This window comes from Pseudorca crassidens, chromosome 3 (assembly GCF_039906515.1).
Source record: "Pseudorca crassidens isolate mPseCra1 chromosome 3, mPseCra1.hap1, whole genome shotgun sequence".
NCBI lineage: Eukaryota > Metazoa > Chordata > Mammalia > Artiodactyla > Delphinidae > Pseudorca > Pseudorca crassidens.
In genome coordinates, this window is record NC_090298.1 from 137,785,515 (window position 1) to 137,803,567 (window position 18,053).

Below are 18,053 nucleotides of genomic sequence, written 5' to 3' on the forward strand. Positions count from 1 at the left end.
CTAGAGCTAATCAATGAATTTGGTAAAGTAGCAGGATACAAAATTAATGCACAGAAATCTCTAGCATTCCTATACACTAATGATGAAAAATCTGAAAGTGAAATCAAGAAAACACTCCCATTTACCGTTGCAACAAAAAGAATAAAATATCTAGGAATAAACCTACCTAAGGAGACAAAAGACCTGTATGCAGAAAACTATAAGACACTGATTAAAGAAATTAAAGATGATACAAATAGATGGAGAGATATACCATGTTCTTGGATTGGAAGAATCAATATTGTGAAAATGACTCTACTACCCAAAGCAATCTACAGATTCAATGCAATCCCTATCAAACTACCACTGACATTTTTCACAAAACTAGAACAAAAAATTTCACAATTTGTATAGAAACACAAAAGACCCCGAATAGCCAAAGCAATCTTGAGAACGAAAAATGGAGCTGGAGGAATCAGGCTTCCTGACTTCAGACTATACTACAAAGCTACACTATGGTGCTGGCACAAAAACAGAAATATAGATCAATGGAACAGGATAGAAAGCCCAGAGATAAACCCACGCACATATGGTCACCTTATCTTTGATAAAGGAGGCAGGAATGTACAGTGGAGAAAGGACAGCCTCTTCAATAAGTGGTGCTGGGAAAACTGGACAGGTACATGTAAAAGTATGAGATTAGATCACTCCTTAACACCATACACAAAAATAAGCTCAAAATGGATTAAAGACCTAAATGTAAGGCCAGAAACTATCAAACTCTTAGAGGAAAACATAGGCAGAACACTCTATGACATAAATCACAGCAAGATCCTTTTTGACCCACCTCCCAGAGAAATGGAAATAAAAACAAAAATAAACAAATGGGACCTAATGAAACTTCAAAGCTTTTGCACAGCAAAGGAAACCATAAACAAGACCAAAAGACAAACCTCAGAATGGGAGAAAATATTTGCAAATGAAGCAACTGACAAAGGGTTAATCTCCAAAATTTACAAGCAGCTCAATAACAAAAAAACAAACAACCCAATCCAAAAATGGGCAGAAGACCTAAATAGATGTTTCTCCAAAGAAGATATACAGACTGCCAACAAACACATGAAAGAATGCTCAACATCATTAATCATTAGAGAAATGCAAATCAAAACTTCAATGAGATATCATCTCACACCAGTCAGAATGGCCATCATCAAAAAATCTAGAAACAATAAATGCTGGAGAGGGTGTGGAGAAAAGGGAACATTCTTGCACTGTGGTGGGAATGTGAATTGGTACAGCCACTATGGAGAACAGTATGGAGGTTCCTTAAAAATCTACAAATGGAACTACCATATGACCCAGCAATCCCACTACTGGGCATATACCCTGAGAAAACCATAATTCAAAAAGAGTCATGTACCAAAATGTTCATTGCAGCTCTACTTACAATAGCCCAGAGATGGAAACAACCTAAGTGTCCATCATCGGATGAATGGATAAAGAAGATGTGGCACATATATACAATGGAATATTACTCAGCCATAAAAAGAAACGAAATTGAGCTATTTGCAATGAGGTGGATGGACTTAGAGTCTGTCATACAGAGTGAAGTAAGTTCGAAAGAGAAAGACAAATACCGTATGCTAACACATATATATGGAATATAAGAAAAAAAAATGTCATGAAGAACCTAGGGGTAAGACAGGAATAAAGACACAGACCTACTAGAGAATGGACTTGAGGATATGGGGAGGGGGAAGGGTAAGCTGTGACAAAGTGAGAGAGAGGCATGGACATATATACACTACCAAACGTAAAATAGCTAGCTAGTGGGAAGCAGCCGCATAGCACAGGGAGATCAGCTCGGTGCTTTGTGACCACCTAGAGGGGTGGGATAGGGAGGGTGGGAGGGAGGGAGACGCAAGAGGGAAGAGAGATGGAAACATATGTATATGTATAACTGATTCACTTTGTTATAAAGCAGAAACTAGCACAACACTGTAAAGCAATTATACTACAATAAAGATGTAAAAAAAAAATAGATGGTATGGTCTTGCAGCATCAGAGTCACCCAGGTACTTAATAAAAACAAACATGCCCGGGTCTCCCCTCAGGATTTGTTTCTGAAAGCTCCCCACTGATTCTGATTTTTGGAAGAAAAAAAGAGAAATAAGAATGAAACTCTTGAAAAAGCCAATGCTTGAGGGACAGAGAGAAAATGGAGCAAACTTCCCAGCATAATCTATTTTCAGCTGAGGCTCCCCTGAGGAAAACAGTGTCACCTTATTAATAACCATCAGTGGTTTTGGCAGCTTTCGTTCTTAGGTCTCAGATGGTCCCAAGGGCCCCTGGACTGAGATACAAAGCCAGAGAATTTTGAAAGACTCGGCTTCTTCCTGGCTACTCCAGTGTCAAAAGAAATCTGTGCAGGTAAAAACAATTTTTAAAAGCAAGTAAGAGCTGATTATGCTTTATAATGTATCATACTAACCTTTCCCCTGATCTGCATAGTTGACCTTTGAACAACCTAGGGGTGGGGTGGGGTTAGAGGTGTTGATGCCCCCATGCAGCTGATAATCCACATATAACTTTACAGTCAGCCCTCCGTATCCGCAGTTCTGCACATTCAACCAATTGCTGATCATGTAGTACTGCAGTATTTACTACTGAAATAGGTGGACCGGTGCAGTTCACACCCGAGTTGTACAGGGTCAACTGTATTTGTATGTGTATTTCCTTTAGCCTCATGTTTTTATACTGGAAAAACTGTAATTACACAGTTTAATTTTCTATAGCACAGGTTAAATTTAGTTTTACAGATTTCCCTTTATATGTAAACTAAATGATTTGACTTCCTGAATCTTCGTTTTCTGTTTCAGTATATGGAATTATTCTTAAGTTTTGATTTAAAAAACCCAGATCTTTCTAGGCTCAAAATATATAACTTTGTGAATAAGTAAACTAACACCAGTAGCCTCATGGAGACAACTACTACTAATTATTCTATTCATTCACATGTTCCATATAATTAGAAGGTAAGAGTTATGTGGATGTCTTTTAAAAGAGAAGGGAGAAGGAAAAGTCTTTTGATTTTAGGCTCCTCAGTAGGTGACCTCATATTTTTCCAGTCAATGCTCAGAATTGTGTATCTTAGTGTCTCATACTCCCTAGCTTGGCATAGCACCATGGTAGAAATCCACACACTCTTTTTAGGGCACCAGAGTATAGGTGAACATCCTCCTTTTGGAGGGAGGCATGTGGCCCTACATAAAGAGCAGAAATAATACAGAGGCACACCTTTATATTGGCTCTGCCATTTCTGACTTGTGTGACCCTGGCAGCTCTACTATTGACTTTGCCATCCCTTACTGGACAATGGGGAGAGAGTAGATGTAAACTGCACAGAGCAGAGTACCTGACGTGGGGCAGGCACACAGCACATACCAGTCCTCCCCACTTTACACAGCCAAGGCTCAAAAAAAGATTTAATCCAAGTCCTAGAGTTCTGGTACCCAGCACCAAGTGAACACTGCTGAGGCTTTATCAGAGAGCCTAGTGATGTACTCTGATTTAAGAAGGAGAGGAACAGTGGCTAGTTCTGAAAACCACAGAAGTTACAGAAATAAAAATTCTTGACCTTAATGTTTTTAGGCTACTAATGTGCCTCCACACAACCTGTGGAGGTTGTGCCCCTGTGTTTCTCATAACTAGAAAAGGCTTTGCAATCAGTTCTTGCTGAGGCACATGGCTCACCACTATGTGCAGTGTGCAGCTGGGCCTCTGCCTACCAGAAAAGCCGTGGGTAAGGTGGCTCTCAAAATTAAGTGGATACCCACTCTGAAAGGGAGATGTACAAATCACATTAGTATCATTCTATTCTTTTTTTTATTTTTTTGTGGTACGTGGGCCTCTCACCGCCGTGGCCTCTCCCGTTGCGGAGCACAGGCTCCGGACACACAGGCCCAGTGGCCATGGCCCACGAGCCCAGCCACTCTGCGGCATGTGGGATCCTCCCAGACCGGGGCACGAACCCGTGTCCCCTCCATCGCAGGCTGACTCTCAACCACTGCACCACCAGGGAAGCCCAGTATCATTCTATTTTAAACGAAGAAATTTGACATACTTGCAGGGGAGAATCCGGACAACATCATTCTGTTTATAGCTTTCTATGCAGACTGCACAATGATCAAAGTCTGGGTCTGTTTCCTGAAATGAAAAGCACAGCAATGAAAGTTATACGCTAAAGCTATAAGTACCTAAATGGAGGAGATACGATCCAGCTAAGATTTTTCCTGTGGCAACTGTGGTAAACAGGTGATTATAAAGTGAAAGGTTATAAAAAAAAAAATGTAATGTTTCCATTTGCTTAACTGTATTGACCCAAATTGTAACTAAGCCAGTCTATTTTGTTTTAAAACTATGGTGTAACAATTAATACTAATTCTTTTTGTGAAACGTCTTAGAAATCAGAATACTAATTTTTTTTTAAGATTCAAATCAGCTATCACCTTGGACCATCTAGTGCTGCATCACTATACTGGTCTGAGTAGGTTTTCCTCATCAGGACGCTCATCTGACCACACAGTTAAGTACAGGCAGAAAAGATGGTTGAGCCCCCTAAAGACTCACCCCAAGGATAGGAGCTGTGCATCTGGTCATAGATTTGGGGTAGAGAACAGTCATGGACTCAACTCTATACTAGGTCTTTATCAAGGGTCAGGAAGAGTCAGCCAGGTTTTTGGTCACCCAGGGTAATTGATCTCCTTCCTCCTCTGGATTGGGGAAGGGTTCCCCTGCCTTGTCATTAAACAGAGCACTACCAGGAAAGGCAACACTATTTGCTGTGTCACTGCCGCTTGGACTGAAACTCAGTAGGGTAACTCTTGACAGGTCTAGGAGGTACAAACTTTAAAAAAGTGTTGGTTTTAATAAGGAAAGATGGTTTTGTATTAGCATGGGGGGACAAAGTAGGATGGGTAGGTTGGGTGAGCTCCAGGGAAGTTCAAATTAATGTGGCAGCTGAAGGCTACCAGGTCAAAAAAGCATTTATATTGGTGACCACTCCTCTGGGGTTAAAGTACAGCTGTTGTGATGCTGCTTATATTTTCTGCAAGTGTTTTTACTTTTTTCTTTCTTTAGTATACCATGAAGTTCATTGAAAATGTTTCTATCTTCTGGAGCTGTGTCAAGGAAAACTAGATGTGGGATGTCAAGGCAGTGGGAATAAAAATGAGTAAAGTCAAGAAAGTGGTAAAACTTAAGAGGATGGAGAATCACCTGTAATTATCCTTCCAGAGCTCTCTGGTAAAAAATTAGAGTTGGTTTTGGGGCAGAAGACAGGTTTGGTTTTATAACTTCAGAGATGCAATTTCTTCATTCTAGATAACCTTAAATATATTGAACACAGGGTCTCACATTAAGTTGCTGTTTTGTCCATAGAGAGCAGAAACAGGGCTCTACCTAATTTTGAGATCTGACTGAAGAATTAGGGTCAGGAATCTCAGCCATAGATGGCCTCTATCACTACCTCTCTGAGTCATTTCCCCTAAGCCACTAGATCCAACCCTAACAAACTGTGCCCTTCTTTCAAACTGCTTAGCCCACTGTACAGAAAGCACCTTGTTAACCAACACTCCCTTGAATGTGGGTCTCTAGTTCTCCAGCTAACTGGTGAAGAACCAAAACACAGAAGAGAGACGCAAAGTCGCATGAAGCACAGGAAGAGAATGCACATTCCTGGCTACTTAGAGTTCTTCCCCCAAATATGCTAGGTTTTAGCAGAAGAAAACCGTTGAACACCACAGCTAGGGAAACTGTAAGTAGTCCGGTGATGCTAATTATGACAGGGGCATTTAAAATCCAGGAAAATTAGAGAACTGTATGGAGGGTCTCTGAATGACAGGCATACTAAAAATAAGATTTCAAAGAGAAGCTACTTTAGATAGTATGCTTGGAGAAAAAGAATAATCTAACAAAGGAGACACAAATGGTTAGGGTATACTCCCGCCCACCAAATCAAAAGCAAAATACTTTACTGTTTTTATAGTGTTAAAGTGATTTCATTACTGTACCTTATCACCCTTTTTCACTGTTCTGGTTGTTAATTTGCTGATGGCTTTCTTGGCTGCATCTCCAAGACGACGCTATGAAAATTGCAAAGAAAAACAGACATTAAGTGCAAGATCTCTGGATGTTCTTTTTTTTTTCTGATATTTCAGCTAACTTTATTTTATAAAAATTTTTAATTGAGGTATAATTGAGATACACATTATATTAGTTTCAGGTGTACAACATGATTTGATAGTTGTATGTTTTGAAATGATCACAATAAGTCTAGTTAACATCTATCACCATACAGAATGTTTTTCTTCTTGTGATGAGAACTTTTAAGATGCACTCTAGATGATGTTCTTTATTTTAAAATAATTAAATGTATAAAGTCCCTATTATCCTACATTACTTTCCATGTCATATCGTATGAGAGGATTCTAAAAAAATAATTTAAAAAAGAGAAAAACTGGCAGTTTTCCCCACAGATTTAGCATTCTGGTAAATAAGTGTATATAGTAAAAAAGCCAGGTGTCATAATCACCATTGCATTTTGTATCTAACAAATGTGAAATATTACAGCATTATCAACATCTAGTTCTTGTACATGTCAGAGCTACTGCCACTGTTCTAATAGCTTTCCTGTTCTGCTCCAAGGATGACCCTTATTAGATATATAAGCTCTGTCTTTGTGAAAAGACACCTCTAAAGCTCCTTAAAATTGCTTATCATATCACTGTGGGAGAAGGGATACAATCATGAGCTCTACTTCTGACTCTGCCACTGCTATGCTCCGTGATCTTAGGAAGGTGCATTTACCTTTCCAAGCTTGAGTTTTTCTCATTTATCTAAGAAGGTTAAGTCAGAAAATCTCTAAGGCTGAATTTATCCAGCATTTTGCAGACATTGCCAACACTGTTAGACACCAAGTACCCAAAGATGAAAAGACAGTGTACCCCTAACCTTGAAAAGCTAACTGAATTGGAAAGCAGACCAGTAAACACATTTTCATCAAGTGCTGTATGACGGAGCATGCCCAGGTGGTGTGGCAGCACAAAGAAGGCAAAATAATGCAGGTGGGGTGGGATAGGGCAGCAGAGGACTGCCAGGGAAGGCTTTGAGAAAATGATGCCTGAGCTAAGACTTGGAAAAGTGAGTAGGAAGGAGTTAGATAAGGAGAGCATTGTGATAGGAAGGGGGATTCTGGACAAAGGAATAGTCTAGTAAAGACAAACAGGTGTGAAGCACAGGTATGTGAAGGCAATTACAGTTCGATATAACTATAACTAGGGTAAGCATATATTACTCAAATTAGAATATTTTGAGAGTCAGAGGGCCCTGTTAATAATTACACTGGGACAACGGGCGCAAACCAAGACTGTTCCAGGCACACTGGGACAGATTGTCACCCTGCATATAACCAGATCCTAAACTGTGGTGCGAGGCAGATGGTGAGGCTGAAGGGGTATGGTGGGAGCTAAAACAAAGGAGACCTTGGATTCTACACTGAGGATAAGACAAAAACAACATAAAATTTTAGGAGGAATTTTAAAGTACACAAAAGAAACCGGAATTTAATGGACCTTTAATGTATTTATCATTGACTTTCAATTATCAGTATTTACCTATATTCTTCATCTATTCCCCCCCCTTTATTATGCTAGAGGATTTCAAAGCACATCACAAGCACTGTAGGCTTTCACCCATAAAGTCACCCCAAGTGAACTATGTCTAACAGATATGGGCTTTTGTTTGGTGCCACTGTCTTATCTAACAAAACTAACAATAATTAATCAACATAATCTAACACTCAGACTATTTCCCCAGCTGCCTCCAGAATGCTTGAATCAAGATACAAAGTCCAAACATTGCATTTGGTTGCTATGTGTCTCAAGTCTCTTTTAATCTGAGTCCCCTCTATCACATACATGCATATATACATATACATGCATACATACATAAATATTTTTAAAATAGCCTTATGGAGATATAACTGACTTAAACTGCATAAAGTGTACAATTTGATGTTTTAACTTGACTATGAAACCATCACAACAATCAACATAGTCTATCATCCTCCCCAAATTTCCTTGTGCCTCTTCTTAATCCCTTCTTCCTGCCACCTTTTCACTTCATCCTCCATGAACTACTTTCTGCTACTATAGTTTGTATTTTTGAGAGTCTTATATAAATGGAATGACAGTATGTTCTATTTTGTGCACACTTTCTTTCACTCAGCATAATTATCTTGAGATTAATCCATGTTGTTGCATGCATCAGTAGTTCATTTCTTATGCTATGTAGTATCCCATTGTATAGACATAACACAACTTATTTATCCTTTTCCCTGTTGATGGGACATTTGTATTGTTTTCCAGTTCTGGCTGCAATGAATAAAGCTAAAAACAGCAGTCTTTACTTTTCAAACAGCGTACATGTCTTTGTAAGGATTTATACTTTCCTTGTGCTGGGGTAAATAGCTATGAAGTAGGGAAGACTGGCTAATATGGTAGGCGTGTGTGACTTTTTAAGAGACTGCCAAAGTGTTTGCTAAAGTGAGTGTACCATTTTACATTTCCACCAGCAGTGTATGAAAATCCCAGTTCCTCCAAATCCTCACCAACACTTGGTATGCCCAGTCTTTTTCATTTGATTGTAACCATTCTAATAGGTGTGCAGTGGTATCTCATTGTGGTTTTAATTTGTATTTCTATAATGACTGATGATGTTAAGCATCTTTTCATGTACTCATTTGCCATCTGCATATCTTCTCTGGGGAAGTGTCTGCTAGAATCTTTGGCCCATTTTTCTAGAGTTGTTATTATTGACTTGAGAGTATTTTACATATTCTAGAAGTCCAGTGTGCTATCCATTGTGCTACAGAGCCACCTAGAGAGTAGTTTACATACTCGAGATATAATTCATTTTGCATATATTTTCTCTCATTCTGGCAGAAGTTTTTAATTTTGATGAAGTCAGTTTATCAATGTTTCATTTGTTGATTGTGCTCTGGTATTGTATCTAAGTAATCTTTGCCTTATCTCAAGGTTACAAGAGTTCTCCCTATTTTCTTTTCTAGAAGTTATATGTAGGCCTTTATATGTAGGCCTCTGATCCATTTGAGTTACTTTTGCATATGGTTCAAGGTATGGATCAAAGTTTTTTTTTTCATATGACACACAATTGTCCCAGCACCATTTGTTGAAAAGGCTGTCCTTCCTCCACTGAATTGCCTTTGTACGTTTGGCAAAAATCTGTTGCCCATATATGTGTTGATCTATGGCTGAACACTATTTTGTACCATGTATCTATTTGTCTATCATTAAGCAAATACCACACTGTCATGATTTCTGTTGCTTCGTAACAAATCTGAAATCAACTCCAATTTTTTTCTCCTTTTCCAATGTCTTTTTGGTTGTTCTTGATCCTCTGCATTCCCATATTAATTTTAGGTCCATCTTGTCAATTTCTATTAAAAACAAAAGCCTCCTGGGATCTACACTGGGATTGCACTGAATATATAGAACAATTGGGAGACAAATGACATCTTAACAATATTGAGTGGTTCCCCGAACACTGTATATCTCTCCATTTATTTAGTTTTTATTTTTCTCAACAATATTTTATAGATTTCACTGTATAGATCTTATATATCTTTTGTGAGATCTCTAAGAATTTCCTGTTTATGTTATTTCCTGTTTGATGCTAATGAAAATGGTATTTAAAATATTCAATTCCCATTCATTTCTTGTATAGAAATAAAATTCATTAATGTATAATGATCTTGGGACTTCCCTGGTGGCACAGTGGTTAAGACTCTGAGCTCCCAATGCAAGGGGCCCAGGTTTGATCCCTGGTCAGGGAACTAGATCCCACATGCATGCTGCAACTAAGAGTTCACATGCCACAACTAAGGAGCCCACATGCCACAACTAAGGAGCCAGCAAGCTGCAACTAAGGAATCCGTGAGCCACAGCTAAGGAGCCCACCAGCCGCAACTAAGACCTGGTGCAACCAAATAAATAAATAAAAAAAAATATTAAAAAAATAGTTATAAAAATGTATAATGATCTTATATCTTGCAACCTTGTTAAACCCATTTGTTACTTCTAGTAGCTTTTTAATAAATGCCGTCAAATTTTCTTCATAGACAATAACGTCATCTGCAAATGACAGTTTTACTTCTTCATTTCTAATATGGGTACCTTTTATTTTTCTTTTTCCTTATTGTGCTGGCTAGAACCTCCAGTATAATGTGGAAACAAAAGTCATAAGAGCACACATCAGTCTCGTTTCTAATCTTAGGAAAAACCATTTAGTCTTCCCCTTTAAGTGTGATGGTAGCTGTCAGTTTTTCATAGATGCCCCTCTTCAGTTTAAGGAAGTTACATTTTATGCCTACTTTGCTAAGAGATTTCTAAAATGTAATTCAACCCTTACTGTAAAAAAAAAAACAGAAAAAAATAAAAACAATGGAAATAATGCACAAGATGATCATAAAAACACATTAGTGAGCCACAAGTACTAGAAAGAAGCGGAAAAGGCAGCAGGATGGTTCTTTTGCAGCCTCTGTCACCAAAGGACAGAGTCACACAACGTCCATACTAGTCTTCAAAAAATGAGAGAAAGCCTCATATGATGAAAGAGGGGTTTTAACAGTACCTCTTTAAGAAGTCAAGTTCTTGTAATCCAAATGGGTTTGGACCCAATGGCCTACTGACCTTTGACGTTTACCAACAAAGTTTGTGTACGGCCAGATCTGACACCTTTCACTTGATTTTTTTTTTTTTTTTTGCGGTACGTGGGCCTCTCACTGTTGTGGCCTCTCCCGTTGCGGAGCACAGGCTCCGGACGTGCAGGCTCAGCGGCCATGGCTCACGGGCCCAGCCGCACCGTGGCATGTGGGATCTTCCCAGACCGGGGCACGAACCCATGTCCCCTGCATCGGCAGGCGGACTCTCAACCACTGCGCCACCAGGGAAGCCCTTTCATTTGATTTTAATGGCAAATCTGTGCCTGTGGTCTTGGCCTCACTGTTCACCAAGGTACTGGCTGTACCTACAAGAGCTCGTGAAATACCATAGGTGCTCAAAAATCCGTGAAGTGAACAGCTGTCTGCTCAAAACCATTTTTTAAAAAGTTTGTTGGGAGACTAAAAAGGATAAAGGATGGTAGGTCATGTGTAAAAAGGATGGAGGCTTCCCAAATTCCACGGGGATGGAAATGGGGGTAATCAAGGATTAGAAATCATTCCCTTGGTGGAGATGCAATGAATGGACCCTGAGGTCAGTTCTGGGAGAAAAAAAAAAACTCACCTAAATTTCTAAGAGACACACAAAGCATGTTCCCTGATTCTCTTTACTGTCTGGCCATGGAGGGAAGGTTGTAATACTGATCTCTAATTCTGCTTTACGGTCTAATGTGGACCTCTTACATCGGTTGAGGGCACTTGCTGGTGCTATCCTCATCCCTGTCCCTGAGTACAGGGGAGGAGACAACTGTGAGAAGGTATCATGGGCAATGAAGTAGGGGAGGCAAATGGGATTGGTGGGTTTTCAGGAGGTTCGTGGGAGATGGCTTGGAAGGGCTTCTCAGTTTTGAGATGGGCTCACAATGCTGCCCCATTGCTTCTTAGTTGGGCATATCCTCCTCCTTCTGCTCCTTCTATCCAAGTCAAAGTCCTCAAGCTCCTGCAAAACCTCATCCATGAAGTGTACAGGGTGTTCTAAGACACAGCCAACTGAACTGCATCATTGGAAAGCTTTTCACTGTTGGTACCATCAGCGGTTGAGACAAAGTATGGGAGCAGGGAGAACTGGGCAAAACTGAAGATTTTGGGGGTCACCTTTATGTCTGCAACAATTTTTTTGGCCACCAGATGCACAGGATCTCTGGCATGAACTCCCAAAGCCCCATTTCCCAAGGTGCTCAGGTTCTTGTAGGTGACTTTCCTCTGACATCAAACAGCACGATGTAGGTGTGGGCCTTGCAGTAGGAGGCATGTGTGCTCTGGAACTGCTCCTGGCTTGCTGTGTCCAAAAAGTCCACAAAGATGAGACCAGTAAGATACTGTCCACCATGGCCATGTGCTTATACAGGGTCAGGGTGTATGTGGACAGCTGCTGTGGCTGAAATCCATCTATGATAAATCTCTCCATAAATTTGGGCTTGCCCATGGTGCTGTCCCACTGGCAGATGATCTTCATGTTGTCATCAGCATTGTATTTCTCTTGGTTCAGCTCACAGGGTTTGGCTCTGTCCTGGGCCACTGGCTCCTGGCTATAGAGGGGCCCAGCCCAGGGGAAGGGACTCTTGTCACTGTCAGCCTGTCATTCCAGGAACCAGGCCCTCCGTCTGGCTCAGGGCCCAAGGAAGGCCTCAGAGAGGTGGTTCCCACATGCTGAGCCTGCCATTGGGGAGGCTTTGTCCTCTTGGATAGTCTTGGGTGAGGGCTGGAGACCAGGGATACTGCAGGTTGGCCAACCCTTGGCCAGCTGACCCCTAGGCCCTGTACACTGCCGTCCCTGGACCCTATATCATCCCAGACACCCTGCTAAAAGTTTTTAATCAGGAATATATGCTGGATTTTGGTAAATGTTTTTTTCCTGCATCTGTTGAGATCATATGGTTTTCCTTTTTTTGGTCTGTTAATATAGAAAATTATATTAATTTTTTTTTTTTTTTTTTTTTTGTGGTAAGCGGGCCTCTCACTGTTGTGGCCTCTCCCATTGCGGAGCACAGACTCCTGACGCGCAGGTTCAGCACCCATGGCTCATGGGCCCAGCTGCTCCGCGGCATGTGGGATCTTCCCGGACCGGGGCACGGACCCGTGTCCCCTGCATCGGCAGGCGGACTCTCAACCACTGCACCTCCAGGGAAGCCCTGATTAATTTTTTGAATGTTAAATCAACCTGCATTCTTGGGATAAATGCCACCTGGTCATGATGAACTATCTTTTTTATATATTGTTAGATATGATTTGGTAAAATTTGTTTAGAATTTTAAAATCTATGTTCAAGAGGGATTCTGTAGTTTTCTGTTTTGTAATGTTTTTGTCTGGTTTTGGTACCAGGATGATGCTGGCTTCATAGAATGAAATGGGAAGTATTCCTATCTTTTCAGTTTTCTGGAGTTGGCATAGAATTGTTATTATTTCTTCCTTAAGTTTTTGTAGAACTCACCAGAAACCATCTGTACCTGGAGTTTTCTTTTTTCGGATAGTTTTAAATGCAATTTCCTTAATAGATATAGGGCTATTTAATTTATCTATTCACCTTGAGTGCGCTTTGGTCATTAGTATGGAATGACCACACTAATGGAATTCATCCATTTCATAGAAGTTGTCAAATTTATTGGCATAAACTTGTTCACAAGATTTCCTTACTATCTCTATAATCTGTAGCGATGTCATCCCATTTTTGATATTGCTAATTTGTGCCTTCTCTTTTTCTCCTGATCAGTTTGGCCAGAGGCTTATCAATTTTATTGACTTTCTCAAGGAACTAATTCTTTGAGTAATTTTCTCTGTTTTTCTGTTTTCTAGTTCACCAACTGCTGCTCTGATCTTTCTTATTACCTTTCTTCTGTCTACTTTTGGTTTAATTTGCTCTTCTTTCTCCAATTTCTTAAGGTGTAAGCTGAGAGTATTAATTCCAGACATTCTTCTCTAATATAGAAATTGCTTTAGTGGCACATTCAAAATTTTGATATATTGTTTTCATTTTCATTCAGTTCAAATGATCTTCTAATTTCCCTTTTGATTTCTTCTTTACCTCATGGGTTATTTAGAAGTTCGTTTCCACATATTTGGGGGTTTTCCAGAGATTTTTCTGTTACTGATTTCTAATTTAACTCCAGGAGGTCAGAGAACATATTTTGTGTGACTTGAATCCTCTTAAAATTTTGAGACTTGTTTTATGGCCCAGAGAGCATTTCCAAAGAATGTATGTTCTGCTTTTGTTAGAGAGAGTGTTCTGTAAACATCAATCAGGTAAAGTTAGTTGATTATGCTGTTCAAGTCTTTTACGTACTCAATGATTTTCTGTCTCCTTATTCTTTCAATTGAGAGAGGGGTAATGAAATCAGACTATAATTGCAGGTTTGTCTATTTCTCACTGCAGGTCTATCAGTTTTCACTTCATTTTTTTTTTAGCTTTGTTATTACCTGCATAAGTGTTTAAGTGTATCCCTGGCAACAGGTTTGCTCTGAAATCTCCTGATATTAATTAGCCTCTTCAACTTTATTTTGATTTGTGTTGGTTTTGTGTAGCCTTCTTCACCCTTTTAACCTATTTATATTTTTATATTTAAAGTAGGTTTCTTACAAGCAGCATATGGTTGGGTCTTCCTTTTTTAATCCAATCTGCTAACCTCTGCTTTTAACTGCGTGTTTAGAGGGTATACTTTAATGTGGCTATGATATGATTATGTTTATGTATATCATTTTGGTATTTGTTATCTATTTGTCCCATCTGTTCTTTATTCTCTTTTCCTGCTTTTTTCTGTTTTGTTTAGGATTGAGTTTTTTGTTTTGTTTTGTCTTGTCTTTTTACAATTTCATTTGTCTCCGTTGGATTTAGCTATAACTCTTTGTAGTGTTACTTTAGGGGTTACTTTAGGTTTTAAGTATATGCATCTTTAACTTATCACAGTCTAATTTCAGGTGATTATACTACTTTACATATAGTGTAAGAGCCTTACGACAGTATTCTTTCATTTCATCCCTCTCAGCTTTTGTGCTGTTGTCACCCATTTTACTCATATAACTCCACTATATATTATCACATTTCTTTATACAAATATCTTACAAATTAAAAAATCTTTTAATTGTGGTAAAAACATGTAACATAAAATTTACTATCTTACCCATCTCTAAGTGTACACTTTGGTAATGTTATGTACATTCACATTTTTATGCATCAAATCTCCCAAACTCTTTTGTCTTGCAAAACTGAAACTCTATATATCCATTAAACATTTCCTCCTTCCACCCCCACCCCGAGTCTCTGGCAACCACCATTTTACTTTCTGTCTTTGAATTTGATTACTCTAGGTACCTCATGTAAGAGGAATCATACAGTATTTGTCTTTTTATGACTGGTTTGTTTCACTTGCCATAGTGTCCTCAAGGTTCCTCCACAATGTAGCATGTGTCAGAATTTTCTTCCTTTTTAAGGCTGAATAATAATGAGGCTTAATAATATTTAAGGCTGAGTGATATTGTATGTATACACTACATTTCCTTTATACATTCATCTATTTATGTACACCCAAGTTGCTTCCACTTTTGGCTATTGTGAATAATGCTGCTATTGAACATGGGTATAAAATAATCTCATTGAGATCCTGCTTTCAATTCTTTTGGTATATACCCGGAAGTGAAATTGCCAGGTCGTATGGTATTTCTATGTTTAATATTTTGAGGAATTGCTATACTGTCTTCCACAGTGGCCTCACCATTTTGCAATGCCTAAGGGTTCTAGTTTCTCCTCATCCAAGAAATATTTATTTTGTTTTTTAAAAAATATTAGCTCTAATGATTGTGAAGTGATATTTCATTGTGGTTTTGATTTGCATTTCCCTAACGATTAGTATGTTGAACATCTTTTCATGTGGTTATTGGCCATTTGTATATCTCTCTTTTTTGGGTTGCTTTGGGTCTTAGTTGTGGCACGTGGGATCCTCGAAGCGGCATGTGGGATCTTTTGTTGAGGCACACGGACTTCTCTAGTTGTGGTGCGCGGGCTTAGGTGCCCAGCGGCATGTGGGATCTTAGTTCCCCGACCAGGGATTGAACACACATCCCCTGCATTGGAAGGCAATTCTTAACCACTGGACCACCAGGAAGTCCCTGTATATCTCTTTTTGAGAAATGTCTTTTTAAGTCTTTTGCATATTTAAAAAACCAGGTTTGCCTGTTTTGTTGAATTGTGGGAGTTCTTTATATATTCTGGATATTAACCCTTGCCAGATACACAATTTGCCAATATTGTCTCCTATTCTGTGGGTTGCCTCTTCATTCTAATTTACTGTGTCCTTTGCTACACAGACATTTAAAATTTTGATACAGTCCAATTTATCTATAATTTTTATTACTTGTACGTTTAGTGTCATATCTAAGAAGTCACTGCTAAATCCAATGTTATGAAGCATTTCCCTTATATTGTTGTATAGTTTTAGCTCTTATGCTAAGGTCTCTGACCCATTTCAAGTTAATTTTTGTACATAGTGTAAGGTAATGGTCCAACTTCATTTTTTTGCATGTGGATATCCAGTTTTCCCAGCATCATTTGTTGAAAAGACTGTCTGTTCCTCACTGAATGGTCCTGGCACCTTATCAAAAATCATTTGAACATATATGTGAGGGTTTATTTCTGGGCTCTCAATTCTATTCCACTGGTCTGTCTGTATGCCAGAACCACACTGTTTTGATTACTGTAGCTTTGTACTAAGTTCTGAAATCCAGAAGTTTGAGACCTCCAACTTTGTTCTTCTTTTTCAAGGTTGTTTTGACTATTTGGACCCCTTGAGATTCAATATGAATTTTAGGATAGGATTTTCTATCTTTGCAAAAAAGCAATTGGGATTTTGATAGGGATTGCACTGAATCTGGGTACTATTGTCATCTTTACGATATTAAGTCTTCTAATCCATGAACATAGTATGACTTTCCAATTATTTGCATCTTTAATTTCTTTCAGCAACGTTTTGTAGTTTTCAGTGTATAAGTCTTTTACCTCCTTGGTTAAGTTTATTCTTAAATATTTTACTCTTTTTGATGCTATTGTAAATGCATATTGTTTCCTTAATTTCCTTTTTGTTCAGTGTTAGTATACAGGATATATTTTGAAGGTAGATCTGAGAGGACTGATAGATTAAGTGTGGAATATGGGAGAAAGAAAGGGGTCAAAGATGATGCTGAGCAGCTTAGAGACATAAGGAAGATTCAGGAAGAGCAGATTTGGAAGGGGAAATCAAAAGTTCAGTTTTGGGTGTATGAAGTTTGAGGAAGTATCCCGAGAACTAAGAAGTGACTACTGGAGATGGCAAGTAGAGGTCACGGTGGCCTCGACAATAATCGTTCAGTGGAAGGACAGGAAGAAAAGCCTGATGCAATGGCCTTCAACTGGCACAAGGCGGTGGTGTCAGTGTACCTTTTAAAATCTTACCAAATTTCCTCATAAAAATGCACAGAGAAACTTTGAGAGTAAAAGTAAAAGCCCACAAACATCTTTAACAAAACCAGGTGAAAGGGTATCTCACAAACCCCAGACTACAAGTAGGTGGGGTCAAACCACAAACTACAGCATTATTCTACAGATACACCATCAGCAGCTGTGCTGAAGTAGTGGAGGGAAGAGAAAACGGGTTCTGACAGTCCTAAGTGCTTGATCCATCCATTATGAAGCTCCCATCAGTCTTTCATCTGATTTTAGCATCCACAGATGAGCACTATAAATCCATCATTTCATTGAGGGTAATGAAATGGTGATTTTCTAATTCTATAATTCATTTGTTAGTTGGAATTCTTCTATAAAGAAGTTTCCCTCATCAACTAGCTGGTTACTATGCAATACAATTTGTACAGAAAAAATAGATGAGTCAGTTTTTAAAAACTGATTTTCAGAATAACAAATTGGTTCTCTAACAACCTGCAGTTTCAATCAACTGCAATATTTATTCCCTGAATGCTCAGTCTCATATTTGACTGATATAGGGAGCTCCTTTAAGATGGCACCCAGGTCATTTTGATACCACCACAGTAGTCTTCAATAGCTTCCTTGCTAATTGGTACAATATTCATCTTATAAATTTGCTTCCCTAAACCTAAAAAAAGCCTTTTCTCCAAGGATGCCTGGGTGGTTTTTTTTTGAGTGGGAAATGGTATTTGAAAATAACCCTAGAGCAGTCTGAGGGTGGAATGGGGTGGGAATGGAGATTCATTATTTTATTAAGAATATAAAATAATTTTCTAATTCTGTCATTCCTTCTGCATTTATTTGGCTGCATTGGGTCTTTGTTGCTGC

General features: G+C 38.9%; 1 protein-coding gene and 1 pseudogene across 4 annotated transcripts in view; both read right to left on the reverse strand.

Annotated features, from left to right (window-relative positions):
* RNF130 (ring finger protein 130) overlaps positions 1-18,053 on the reverse strand; it is a 140,715-nt gene that overhangs the window by 55,843 nt on the left and 66,819 nt on the right. For all 4 annotated transcript variants that reach the window (XM_067732622.1, XM_067732623.1, XM_067732621.1 and 1 more), the window contains exons 4-5: positions 6,051-6,122; positions 4,103-4,185 (exon numbers count right to left, since the gene is read on the reverse strand). In XM_067732622.1, the coding sequence (XP_067588723.1) occupies positions 4,103-4,185; positions 6,051-6,122 (155 nt within the window). The remainder of the gene's footprint in view (positions 1-4,102; positions 4,186-6,050; positions 6,123-18,053) is intronic.
* LOC137220585 (rab-like protein 2A) lies at positions 10,811-13,687 on the reverse strand (annotated as a pseudogene).